At 44.6% G+C, this 13,471-nt stretch overlaps 1 protein-coding gene across 1 annotated transcript; it reads right to left on the bottom strand.

The window, feature by feature from the left end:
- Window positions 1–149: 149 nt before the first annotated feature.
- On the bottom strand, window positions 150–13,444 carry alg6 (ALG6 alpha-1,3-glucosyltransferase). The gene is made up of 14 exons (XM_042056295.1): window positions 13,199–13,444; window positions 12,889–12,973; window positions 12,665–12,754; window positions 12,419–12,507; window positions 12,127–12,209; window positions 11,740–11,804; window positions 11,307–11,492; window positions 9,252–9,387; window positions 6,119–6,204; window positions 4,952–5,036; window positions 4,763–4,833; window positions 3,758–3,826; window positions 2,355–2,559; window positions 150–710 (listed from the first exon to the last, which is right to left on the bottom strand). The coding sequence occupies exons 1-14, from the start codon at window positions 13,278–13,280 to the stop codon at window positions 513–515; spliced, it is 1,530 nt and encodes a 509-aa protein (XP_041912229.1). The 5' UTR covers window positions 13,281–13,444; the 3' UTR covers window positions 150–512.
- Window positions 13,445–13,471: the final 27 nt, after the last annotated feature.

The raw sequence follows: 13,471 nt of genomic DNA, 5'->3' as shown, positions 1-13,471 counted from the left end.
GGCTGTTGTATGTGTGATTATTGCTGATGACATAATTGAAATTGAGATGATTAGTTGATCTACTGGCTTTGTGAAGTTTTACAAGTTACAGGGACATTTATTTGAAATGATCTGTATTAATCTTAACAGTAATTCAAGAAACCAATAAGTCAATTTGTACAAAATGCCTTTAATGAAGAGCTCTGATAGAAAACATTCTTGGATCCACAGTGTAAAAAATGGTCTTATCATTTTCAATAACCCTCATACACTTCAAAATCATGTTAATACATACAGAAAACCTTGGCAAACACCCATACACAAACACACACACTTTTAGTCTCTGAACCAATATCCATTAATAGGGGAGAAGCCTTCAAGCAGGATTTTCTGCTATAAATGGCACGAACATTTTGGACCCCAAGAAACCCTTCAACCTAAAACAATACTAACTCCAAAACCATGTGAACATACAGTATACAAACATTTATGACCTCAGGTGAGTACATTCCCTGATGGTGCTCTCCCACGCCTCAGTTGCTTTTCTTGCCACTCCTTCTAGCTGGAGTCTCGCTGAGCTGCAGCAGGTTGAAATAGACCAGAATACCCAGGAAGTGGCAGAAGGAAAAGAATGACACGAGCACAGGAAATAGATCAGGAAAGCGCGCAGGAGGCTCCAGCGCCACACTCCCCACACTCAGACCGGCCATTAGCACCATGGACACTACAAACTGGAATGACACATATGATGAAGAAATATTATTAACGCTTCACCATATCAATAAATGCAGTACAACAATAAGTCCATCAATACAATCCAACTCAATTAGATGTTGACAATTTTTTTTTTTTTTAAAGGAGACAATCACTTGCTGTGCAATGAGGTCAGTTTATTTTAATCTAAAATGACAATCACACATACACAAATAAAATAATACACACCATCAAATGTAATTAATTTAACTAGTTTTCAGTGCGTCTTCATCAGATATATATGGAGAGAAATACACCTTAAATGTTTTATCATTGTAGTCAAAATCATCCCGGCATACAGTATAATAAGGAGGGATGGCCTGTCCTGTCACTCTAGACATAGAACGTCCACAGCTGATTCTCTCCCCCGCTGTGCATTGAGGGGAAACCCTTTCAGCACTATGCTCCAATTGCCCATGTGTACATAAACACATAAGTAACAGCAGTCAGCAGGAGAGCCTGCAGATCCATTGTGACTCACCCTGGCTCAATGCATTACTAGGCCAGCTGGAGACATCTGTACGTTTGTTAATGTCTCTTTCAACATTATGGGTCTGCGTGCAACTGGCAAGAAATGCTATTCTTGCTGTGAGCAAATTCATTTATAATGTGTGGAGAATTTCACAGAATGTTCCGGAAGTAATTATTGCCAGCCCAAACCAGAGGCCGAGCGACTGAGTCAGCTGAATCGCTCCCTTTCTTGGAGAGCGAGACATCATGATCTGCCCTCACAGTTATCACAAGATCTACAACCGCAGACATGCAGAGCTGCCCGGACAGAGCCGACAGGGCACACACATGGAAAAACCAACAAGAGCCGCCTCACACGTCTGTGTGTCTCTTGTCCAAAGTGAGAGGCTATCATTCATCACCACATCTCCATCACAAGATCCTCCCTGCTTCCCCAATGGCCCCTCGACAGAACCTGGCATTCAGCTCCTTGGCTGCGCAGAGCCATATAGGAGCGGAGAAGCACGGGGCTGGGAGAGGAGATAGCGCTGGTGCTAGCTAGAGGCTCATCCCTGACACCCGATGCCCACCCCTGGGCCCCCTTATTTATGTCTGTTGAGTAAATAAATATATCTAGGCAAACCTGTGTTAATGGTGCGCTCTATATAAAGCCAAGCAGACGTCTCATGCAGACATCCTCGCGCACACCGGCTCCCCCCTGAGCTGAGCTTTTCAGCAGCTGTGGGGTGTTCACTACCGGCCCGAGCTGTGCTGGACGGAAACCTGGTCAGCGAATCTGCACAGCTGACCCGCCATAGAGTAATAGAAATATACTGAAATAAACCAAACGCAGTGACACCAAGGGCTACTGCTACTTGATCCACAAGCTCCAGTTTCTTCACTGATGGAATAGTACTGCTTGGCACAAGCCAATACACCAGGGCCATGGGTTCAGCTCTCGGGGGGGGGGGGAGCATATGTTTAAAAGCTGTGACAGTACTGTCATTCGGATAACTACATATGACTAAGTGTGTGCTGATATGATCAAACACGCTTCTTCATACCCCCAGTGTTGCTTCCATATGACAATTGTGATAAGGGAGCAACTTGACCTTCAGAGACATGAGAGTGGCTTTAAATCCCGTAGGAGTGGCCTGTGTCTCCAGCCCTACCTTCCACTTGGTGATGCGTCCGAGGTTGAGCCTGGGCAGGCAGGGCAGCACGGTGCTGAGGAGGGTGTGGTAGGGCTGCAGCCGGAGCTGCTCGTCTGTGGACCGCTGCAGGGCCGACAGCAGGGACACGCTGAAGTAGAGGAAGGCCAGGGAGGTGACCGCGTAGGGGAGCAGCAGGCCATCCTTCAACAGCAGAGGGAGCATGCTGCAAACACACACACAGACACACACACACACACACATTAGATCCGGACTAGTCTATCAAATACATTCACCATGTTCATGAGATTCAAAAATATACAGAAATACAGAATGTTTCTATGTACCTGTAAAAATAACTTCTCTTCACCTTCACTTGTATAATCATGGACTTCAATTATGTTCCACAACATAGATATATATTTGTTTACATGAGTCAATATAATTGAGTACAAATAACACATTCTTCTAGTAAATGCACATGGGGAACTGGGGATGAGGTTCCAGCCAATCACTGGAGAAAGAGACATAAGTATGATCTCTGTCAACACTATGCACATTCATATGCACACAGACAATGGCAAGTAATATTAAGGCAATTGCTGAAGTAAACTATTTCTTGGCCCCTGATATTTTTCTACTTTCACAAAAAGAAGAGTAGATAGTATATTTCATATGAACCTGGCACTTTAGTTTCCTTTTTGTTAGACGCACTTTAGTGGTTCTAGAGTTGAAGATAAATATGTCATGCATTTGAGGAGAGAGAACTTTATTTGTCCTTCATTGGAAAATAGAACTGTTTTCTCACATTTGCACCACTGTTATTGTTTTTTAGAGCAGCAAAAATCACATCCTGGTGCTAAGGCAATAAGCTGTTGTCTTGGGACAAACCAAGACAATACCAAACTCTCTATAGATACTCAAGGCATACAAAAACTCGGCTTCAAATGTGTAATTGGATCATCGTCCCTAACAAATGGACGTGTGTCCAACAATAGGGGAAAATGAAAATGCTGTCGCTGGCAATTGTCCTAAACTGTACTCAAAGAAATGGCAAGAATGAATCTACAGAATGACTGGGCTGTGCCTATACAAAGCGTGCTTAGTGCTAAGTGGTATGTGGGCTATGTCTCATAATTCAGCAATATCCTCACATTAAACCACGCGCACAACTATTAGTCCTGCCTGCCAGAGGAATTTGACGACAGCTGGTTGAACTTTAGATGGCTTTGCTTCCTCTTGGCCTTCACGGCTCAACATTCGCCATTACTATGCCAACATCTAGGCTAGTTCATAAAACACATCAGTCCTGTTTCAACAGTGTTTGTCCATTATACCAAAAGGTGCTGGTGACATCTAATAGTACTCACCTATCTAGACCAGTTAACCATCTCATATGTATTTTGTTACAACACAGTCCTCACCTGAAGGTAGATACTTGTAGAAAATAGATGGCCACTAAGGGGATATCACCGAGGAGAAGGCACACTGGCCTACAACAGAAATACAAGACAGAAAACAGTTTATAAGAAAATAATACATTAAGATTAAGACTCAAATGGCAAAAAAACAAAGGAGATTATTTCATGGAGATCAGGTTTCGGTACTGAACAGCCATGTCCCTGTTGGCTACATAATTTTGCACAATGACAGGCGTACACACACATACACAAACTAACCGAATGACACACAGCGGTGTAAAACACATGCATGTGATCATGTTGATGGGTGGGGGAGGTGCTGACACCATTTCGGGAAGCGTGTACTGAGCTGGTAATTACAGGCCTCCTCTCTAGTGATCCTGTTACAGCCATTCCACTAGCCCCTCGCCACTGATCCTCAGCAAACAACACCCTTGGCCCCTCAACCCCCTCACCGCCCAGTGCCCACTAATCCTGGAACAAGCATTACTGATTGATTTGGGCGACAGGTGCAAGATATAACTCAACAGTTAATAAAGCAACAATCTGGATAATCTAGATTAATAGATCAAGGAAATCTATGAGCAAATCAAGGTGGCACAATGCAGCAAGCCTTACAGCTGCAATACGCATGTGTGTATATGTCTGTTCATACCACGCTGCAGTGAGATTAATTAGACCCATTACAATCCCCCCCATAAGGTTCCCATAAACTAAGTAACTGGGGCCCCCCAGCGTGGAAAGCACCCTAAGGAGCTAGCAGGCCTTGAGGTGGTGATGTGCACTGCTTTCCTTGGACTACTGGAAAGCGCAGACAGTGGCGGAACCGAGGCGGACGCAGGTCAACTGCAGCTTTCAGCAGCTCCACTCAGACAGCAGGGAGCAGTCCTGTTTGGAAAGACATTTCACAACTCCTCTTCCTGGGCGGCGCGCTCGGAGCGGCGCGGAATAATAGGCTCACGTGTGATGAATGAGACGAAGCCAGGTGACGAAAATACACAGACTCACAGGGCGGGCAGCAGAATCGATTTCTCATGGACTTGATAGGAGAAGAGGAAGAAGGCCAGAGATGAGTTCACCTGCAGGGCAACAACAGACAGACTGAAAAGTCAACACCTCTGCATAGCAGTGCTAAAATGACAGCTTTTTAGCTAAAGCATCAACTACGTTGGCATAAAAGACAGAGAGATTCCTTACTAAGGCGAGTTTGAACTGCCACAGGGTCGGCTTGCTGAAAAGTTTTATTGACGAGGGCAGGACAGCCAAGAGTGTGAGCACAAAACTGAAATCAGAAGAAGGAGATGGGATGTATATTAAATACATATGCATCATTACAGAAGGATTTACTACGCATACAAACTGACCCAGAGAAATATGATCGACTGGGCCATCGGTGCCAAACTGCAGTAACCTAAGCCTCTCTGCAAAACCAGATCGTGCGGCTGCTTGCTCTTTTTATACACAGCCTCGGTCAACACGTAGGACCCCTGCTATGCAGGAAATGCAGCAAATACAAGCCCCAGGCTCACAGGACCCTTCAAATTGGTTTAACCCTTGAGTCGGTTCTCCACTGAGGGCGGGCAGGCCGAGGGACGCTAGAAGTGCTGACTAGAGAGAGAACGGGCTGGACAGCAGGCAATCCACACGAGAGGCCATTTTGGGATCTTAATTAGTCCTGAATGGCCCTCCAGGGACCAGAGGCTCTTAACACTTGTGAGGATGAAATCTAACTCATGTCTTTGACTCATGTTTTGGAGTTTCTGTGTTGATGTGTAAGAGTGAGCAACAAAGCTCCTACATATGTCTACATCCCACTCTAATGGCACTACTCCCTACAGATGATGACACATTACAGAGTTCTGTCCAGCATTGTGTCCATTTGTTTAAGTCTTAAATGTCCACTGGTCAACAAAATGTATAAAATTCAGAGGATTAACAGTCTTGAGGCAACATCTCTATTGTGGAACTCTAAATATAGCCCAGTTGGTCATCTGAGCATCACACTTTATGAACAAGGCGTCTGACAATACCTGTCAACACAGCTAAGTGTGGAAGTCACTCTATGCCAACATACAAGGTTGCAATATCCAACACGCATGGTCAAAACAACTATCTACAGCATTAGGGGTGATGGCCTAAGCCTACAGCACAGGGACTACAGGGTCCACACCTTTTTCTAAAGATAACCAGCTCACTCTCCGTTATATGCAGAGACAATTACAGTTTTGTATAGAGGATATGAATGTGTTGGATAGGGTTAGACGGAGTGAGTGAGTGAGTGAGTGAGTGAGTGAGGGGGGGGGAGGAAAATAGATCCAGGCTGCATGGAGATATGGAGTGTGTCTTAAGGGAAGTGGGGATTACCTCAGAGAGAGCTGAGTCTCCATGGTCATCAGGGTCTTGATCTTTATCAGAACATTCAAGCTGCACCAAGCGTTTGCTACTTTATCCTGTGAACACACACATTTAAAAACATGACATGCAAAGGTAATGCTATATGCTATGTCATGGTCAACTTTATTTGTATAGTGCATTTGAAAATCTGAGTTATACAAAAGTGTTTCCTAGTTTGATAAAATTAAACAAAAATTAAATTAAATGAAAGGAAAAGAAAAACAACTGACAGGAATAAAAGTGTAAAAAAGTGCTCTACAAATCAATTGGGGCAGCCGTGGCCTACTGGTTAGCGCTTCTGGAGGGTTGCCAGTTCGAACCCCGACCAGTAGGCACGGCTGAAGTGCCCTTGAGCAAGGCACCTAACCCCTCACTGCTCCCCGAGCGCCGCTGTTGTTGCAGGCAGCTCACTGCGCCGGGATTAGTGTGTTCTTCACCTCACTGTGTGCTCACTGTGTGCTGAGTGTGTTTCACTAATTCACGGATTGGGATAAATGCAGAGACCAAATTTCCCTCACGGGATCAAAAGAGTATACTTACTTAAATTGTAAGGTAAAATATAACCTAAAGTTGATTATCATGTGAAATGTGCTCTCCATATACAAACATGACCTGACAAAGTAAGGATTATTATATTATTTTAAAGAGCTTATTTAACATACTTCTTAGGCACACAGCATTGTTATATTGATTAGGAGAAAAGAATGTGCTTTCCCGGTAGATTGAAAATGTATGGCATGTCTCTCAAATTTAGATGCATATACAAATATGGTCTGCTGCTTTAAACAGCATTGGCCTCTGAACGGAAAGCAAATAAGTGGCATTGCTCTAAGTAATCATTTCCCAACTGAAAGTGCAATAAAAATTCCACCAGCATTCCTTGGAGCACTTGTACCCGCAGAGGGCAGGGGGAAATGTCCCTCCGACTGTAAATTTTCCTGTCACAGACATGCGATGTCAAAAAAAGCCATCTACTTATTTGTAAACTTGCAGACACAGGGTTAAATGTATGAGCTTAAGCTGATTATCTCATTTCATTTCTGCATGCCTGGCAGTTTCAAAATGACCTCTGCATATGGTTGCAGTTTCCTCAATGTGCTGAGTTCAAGTCATATGATTATGGAAAGAGATCCAAAATGGCCACCTGCGGAGCTGTATGAGGCAGAGTTGCTATGTCATTCCTGTAGAAACCGAGGCTCTTCAGTAATAGTGCAGCAGAGGGATTACTTGAGTTATTTAAGCTGCTGCTCCAGTCCTCTAAGGGGCTACCACAGTGCTTACTCTTAAAAAACACAGCTGTTCCTTTGAAACACAGCTGAGAGTGAGTGTGTGTGTGTGTGTGTGTGTGTGTGTGTGTGTGTGTGTGTGTGTGTGTGTGTGTGTGTGTGTCTGGTTATACCAGGCCAATGAGTGTGTGGGAAAGTGGAATGTATGGACATTTAGACCAACGGCATGGTTTGTTTAGACCAACTGCATGTACACTGATATTACTGTTGAATGTTTTATGTGAGCAGACATTAAGCCGTGTGTGTGTGTGTGTGTGTGTGTGTGTGTGTGTGTGTGCACTGCCACACACTGAGGCTTCCAGTTCAGTAGGAGGATGCCCCAGCACCACTGCTATCAGCCTCCCATGTGCCTTGCCAACTAAGCCTGCTCCAAATGACCTCCGGAATGTTCCTTGCGACACCAGGTCCAGCCGCATCGGCAAATGTCACCTCACCTAGGCATCTCCCTCGGCCCGTGCATTTGTTGCCATTTTTGTGTGCGGGAATCCGAGCCGCCAGTATGCCGCGCTGAGTGTAAACTAACTCCCGGCGTTTGTCCCGAACCAATGCTTACTCCCGCACTTTCACAATTAGTTCAGCAGCGCCGGCACCACAGCCGCCCTCTCCACCATCTCCTCTTCACATGTGGGCTGGCAGATCAGGGTTGCTCACACCCTGTGTATTATGTTAATGCCATGCCACAAGAAAATGCACACTGCTGCCCACACACACACTAGTCATATTCAGCAGGGTATTTTCAATTACTTCTCACATCTCCACACCTTAAGTGACACCTTCGGTGTGGAAGTGTTTCAAAGGGTGCCTGTGGAAAGCTTGGCTACTGTCCAGTGCGGTACCCAGTATTATTTTACTGACTGCTGTGGACAATACACACACACACACACACACACACACACACACACACTCTGTTGCTGCTTTTCTTCACACCATGTTCTCTTCTCCCTTTCCACAGCTGCTGTGTGCCCGCCGTCTCACATGCGAGTTTGAATGCGGAGTGCGTACACGGATGTATGTGTCAGTTTGGAATGGGGGTAGCGGGGTGGTTCTCTGCCAACTGTGTTTGGGGTGAGGATCTAGGGTGCGTGGCAGCGAGCTGCCAATCACTCCGGGCCCTGGGTGACGTGCTCGGGAGAAACGACGTGCTGAAAAGCGTCCAGCTGTAAATTAGAGGCGGATTCATCCTCCCTGCACGCTCGAAGGCCGCTGATCCACTGAAAAGTGATCCGCCGACCTTCGGTGGATTTATTCCTGTTTTCTTTGATCCCGCTCTCGTGTTAGTTTGAGGCAGGTTCAGTGTGGGAGCAGCAGTGCTAGAGAGACAGAGGGGATCTGAGAGTGTTAAGAGTGGATGTGAGTTATTACACTTGCTGTGACAGACCTAGGAGTGTAAATGTACGTAAGCACAACAGGGGCGTAGTTTCTCAAGCTCTGTGCTGAAGAGATTTTCCAATGGTTTTGTACCACACAGGTGTGATATGCATGCTAAAACTCCCTCAAACTAGGTGTGTGCACCCTACCCCAAAATTATCTTTATTTAAACAGGTTAAAAGTATTGTTTTACAACAAACGAGTTTATATAGACATTACTTTCATCCGTGTGTGTGAGTGTGTGAGTGTGAGTGTGAGTGTGAGTGTGTGTGTACAGTATGCATTTACACTCCCTCAACATGTGTGTGCTGAGAGAGTTTGTCTTAAAAATATATGTGTAACGGTAGCCAGCTGCACTTTGGTGGCCATCAAGGACAGCAGTGTATTGCAGTGCAGCACTGCAGAGAGAGTGGAAAAGAAACCTGGCTGGTGTGTGGTCCCCAACTCACCTCAAACAGCCCACGAGCCACTGGGAACAGGCGGTGGACCACCTGCAGGACCTGCCGGGAGTCCAACAGGAAGGGTAGCCAACAGAGGGCAAAGGTCACCAGCACGGTCACAGCAACCTTCACCAGGAGGAGCAGCCTAGGGAGCAGCAGAGAGAGTTTAGCAGGCTCGACCAAAACCACCAGACAAATGCGCTGACAGAACAGGAATTGGAGTGATGCACAGCTGAGGGGAACATGGACTGTTTCCTCAGCACTACTCTTCTCTGACCAGGAAGTTTAAAAAATCTATATAGCACTGAGCTCATCTTACACCATCATTGGGATTAACAATAAACCCAAGTTGCCCTACATGTAACCACACAGGTTCTATGAATACCAACGAACGGTCCTTAAATGGACAAAAAAAGCTGTGTTGCGTTTCGATAGCTGACCGGCTCAGTTGCAACAGAGCCGATGCCAGAGATGCACATGCGGGCATAGCACAGGGCCTTCAGCATGGCAACAGTGTCATCTGGACATTGCTGCCCCCCGAGCTCTCTAATCCACTGATACATTTGCCACCAAATGTCCTTGGTACACCGTTACTAAATCAACAAATGCAAGAGCGCAAAGAGCAGAGTTCAATCCCATCATCCTGTTGGTAACATCACACTCTTGAGACCGTACATGAAATAATGCCTGTGGGAGAAAGGGATGCTCCCAGCTAGCTGATGTCATTTTAAAACCAGTGCTACTGCTTATAGCGGTGTTTAAGAGGGGAGAGCTGAGTGTGGAAAAAGTAATGGCATAGTACATTTAGTAAAGCAGTTACAGAGGCAATTCTGCCTTCACCTCCCCTGCTCGAGTACCTTTCGCAGAACTTTTCAGTTCTCACGGGACATCTCTTAAATTTACAGCCTTGGGACCATTTCTACACCAATGAAATTAAATCATATCAGATAACATTCACTCAAAACTCCTCATATCAGTAGATGTCACAGCTCCCAGTAGAATACAATGTGGAATGTTAATTAATCTCTAACCAAAATACAGTATACAGCAGAAGTGAGTAAAACCCTATACAATATCAATTAAAGCTGCAGTTGGCAAGTCTGACAAGACTGATGGGACTTTCGCCAAAATGTTGAATGCTTACAACTCTCATGCCCCTCCCCCACTACCACCGAGCACCCTCTCATCGAGTTTGTGCTCGTCAGTGTGCACCAGACTGCACCATTGATTGACATGGTCAGATCTCACACAGCCCTCCTCTGATTGGACCAGAAGAACCGGGAGCTGTGGATTTTTGCAAAACAAATAACAGGCTCTAGATGGAGGTAGAAGTGTGGGTTTTTTCTAAAACTGGCTGAGTTATGTTGTTCTGTCGGAGCATAGTGTTGGTTTCAGTGAATATGATCAAAAAAAATTTACCAACTGCAGCTTTAAATGGCAAAAGATTCTAAACTATACCCCTTGTTAATGACTGCGTTATGTCTGAGGTGACAAGTAGACTAGAGTAGAAACCTCTATGGACGACGTCCGAGGGAAAAAACTTGTTTGTTCTTCAGCACAAAACTTAATTAAAGTTTACTTAAGAACCTTAAAAGAAGCTGTATGAATAGTGGAAGCACACTCTTTGGTCAGATGAGTTTGGTCAGTTTGCTTCGGTATGAAAGGTGTTCCCCAACGTTATAGATGGTACCATGAATGTGGATATAACAAAATACTTGCTGTCAAGATGACTCCCAGTCTCCAGAGGCTTAACAGAAAGAATATTCTATCATGTTAATGATCCAAAGACTAGCAGACTAGCTAAGTCTGTGTCCTGACTTGAATCCAAACACCTATACCATTCGTGAATCCTAATTTTGAACTATAAGCATCTCTTATTGATGATTAAATGTAAACCCATGTAGAGGACACAGTCTCTCTGTATTCTCTCATATGAGCTGAGTGGACAGGTCAATCTTTCTTACCCTCTGCCTGTTTAAGGGCTAAATGTAAACCCATGTAGAGGACACAGTCTCGCTCTGTTCTCTCATATGAGTGGACAGTAGACGGGTCATGCTCTCTTACCCTCTGCCTGTCAGACCATGCTTCACGCATTTCCCCAGCAGGTAGCAAAAGAAGGGCAGTGAGTGGTACAGCTCCATTTGCTTGTAGTTGAGAGCCAGAGTAAAGGCCAGCGAGCCCAGCATATCCCAGCCCAGACCCAGACCAATCACGCCCCATAAGGCCAGGCCCAGACTCACACCATTATATCTGGCAGTCTGTCAAGGATGGACCAGCACTACATTGACACGTACACAGGATTTCTTATCGGTTATACAGCAACTTATTTTTTAGGGTGATGTCTGGTCAACAAGAAGTAGCAATGAAACAGCAAGTGCTTACCAAAAGAATGGGAAGTTAATGTGTGTATAACCAATCAAAATAGTAAAAGGTGAATATTTCTGATGTGTTTTCATTCAGTCTGTTAGTAAAATGCATATGCCTCAAAAAAGGATACTGGAAATGGCCATAGTCGATCAGTGTAAGGCCTGGATAGAGCAGGATACAGAAGATTGTGGTGACCTTGATACAAGGAAAATGTGGGAGCTTTATTCACATAATCATACTTTCCGTATAATATTTCTACTTATTGTGTTATGCAAAGATGGCAATGGGATGTTAGGAGTAGTGGCAGTGATTCTGAAATTATGACTAAGAAGGAGTGACTGCAAGAGTTTATATGGGTAAGGCTATGTAAGCTTCACAGGGACAATGGTGTACAATAAACACTTCAATCATGCCAGCAGAACCATCTGAAACATGAGAATACAACAAATACAAATATATTAAAAGAAAACTTTTCCTATTTTAAATCACAATCCAAACTATGTGGTACAGTCCTTACCTTCTTTTTGGTGGTCCCTTCAACAAGATACAAGCAGTATACCACAACTGCGGGAATGTATATCAAGATGTCTGCCACTAGAACTGACAACACAGAGCAACTTGTGTAAATTATTATATAGATAAAACAGTCATTGTGGACATGACCTCATTTGACATAATAGACACGATACAAATTGCAATTTCATGTACATAATCTACACATTCCATTTTGTTGACAAACAAAATCAACTTCCATTGGGATTGTTACACGTTAATTGTACCATATGAAGCACTTTATCAATGTTCCTCACCAGTGGCTCTCATGAACAGTTTGTGAGCTGGACTCTCATACCCTCTGGATGTATGCAACTCCACCCATTCGGGGTTTATGAGTTTTGCTCTGGGGGGGGAAGACAAAACACAACTGTTTTCATATGTGATCATGAAAGTATGACACACTGCTGCCTAATGGCTATGGCTCTCATGTTGAATGGACTTGTATACTGGAGGAGGGGAGGGGTTCAAATCAGGGAGCAGGAGGCATAGGACTGACTCACACATAAGCACACAGGACACTGTGGTAGGCTGTCAAGGGGGGGTAATCCAAACCCCAATAGTTTAGGTCATTCTCTGTGGTGTTGAAGTACCTAAATTGAGGAACATTAATTAGTCGACCATGACCACCACCATAGCAACGTACCGTAGGCCTACAATTCAAGAGCATAACACTTAGGTAAGCCTCCACCTTGCAGATGCCAGTTGTTAATAAACATTGACCAACCACTCATGAACAGGAAGATTGTACGTCACTTCTTGCCAGTGTCTTTGGGCTTCATAGTCCCCGAACATCGGCGGCTTGCCTGCTCCTGAACATAGGGGACAGAATGTTAGAGAGCTATCCTAACTGTAGTTCTGTCACAGCCCAGTAAGCTCGCCATTTCACAACTAACTATTAATATCGCCGTATATTCAACCGATGCCTGTGTGTTATCGGCTACAGATTTATTTACAACTAGGCAATAATTAATAATAAAATAATACTTCTCACTTTTCTCATGCAAAGTGAAAAGGCTACCGCGAGTTTAGCTAACCTGAGTATGAATTGAACGAGACTGCCCATCTCGCCGTGAGTGCGAGCAAAACACTGAGGGACACAAGACTCCAGTTCTCCATGTTCGGCAGCCAACAGTATGTTTCTATATAGCTACTACCTTAATCTCGAGTTCATAGCTAGTTTTAACGTTTATTTCTGTGATCCAGCTTTTTTAATCACACGTCAGTGCCACCATAGAGTGCCACAGACTTCACAGCGCTTCTTCGGCGCACACTGATGACGTAATAGTTGTACTCTCCACCCCCTCATT

The sequence above is a fragment of the Alosa sapidissima genome, chromosome 12 (assembly GCF_018492685.1).
Source record: "Alosa sapidissima isolate fAloSap1 chromosome 12, fAloSap1.pri, whole genome shotgun sequence".
NCBI lineage: Eukaryota > Metazoa > Chordata > Actinopteri > Clupeiformes > Clupeidae > Alosa > Alosa sapidissima.
The sequence above is the reverse complement of the archived record's forward strand: the minus strand, read 5'-3'. Positions and strand labels throughout refer to the sequence as shown.

What these genes read in the sequence shown, in the direction of transcription:
- alg6 (XM_042056295.1), bottom strand. Translation starts at nt 13,280, where the DNA reads ATGGAGAACTGGAGTCTTGTGTCCCTCAGTGTTTTGCTCGCACTCACG. An exon ending in ACTGTTCATGAGAGCCACTG is followed by an intron (nt 12,210 to 12,418) that starts GTGAGGAACATT and finishes CTGTGTTGTCAG; the next exon opens with TTCTAGTGGCAGACATCTTG. An exon ending in TGGCTCGTGGGCTGTTTGAG is followed by an intron (nt 6,205 to 9,251) that starts GTGAGTTGGGGA and finishes GTGTGTTCACAG; the next exon opens with GATAAAGTAGCAAACGCTTG.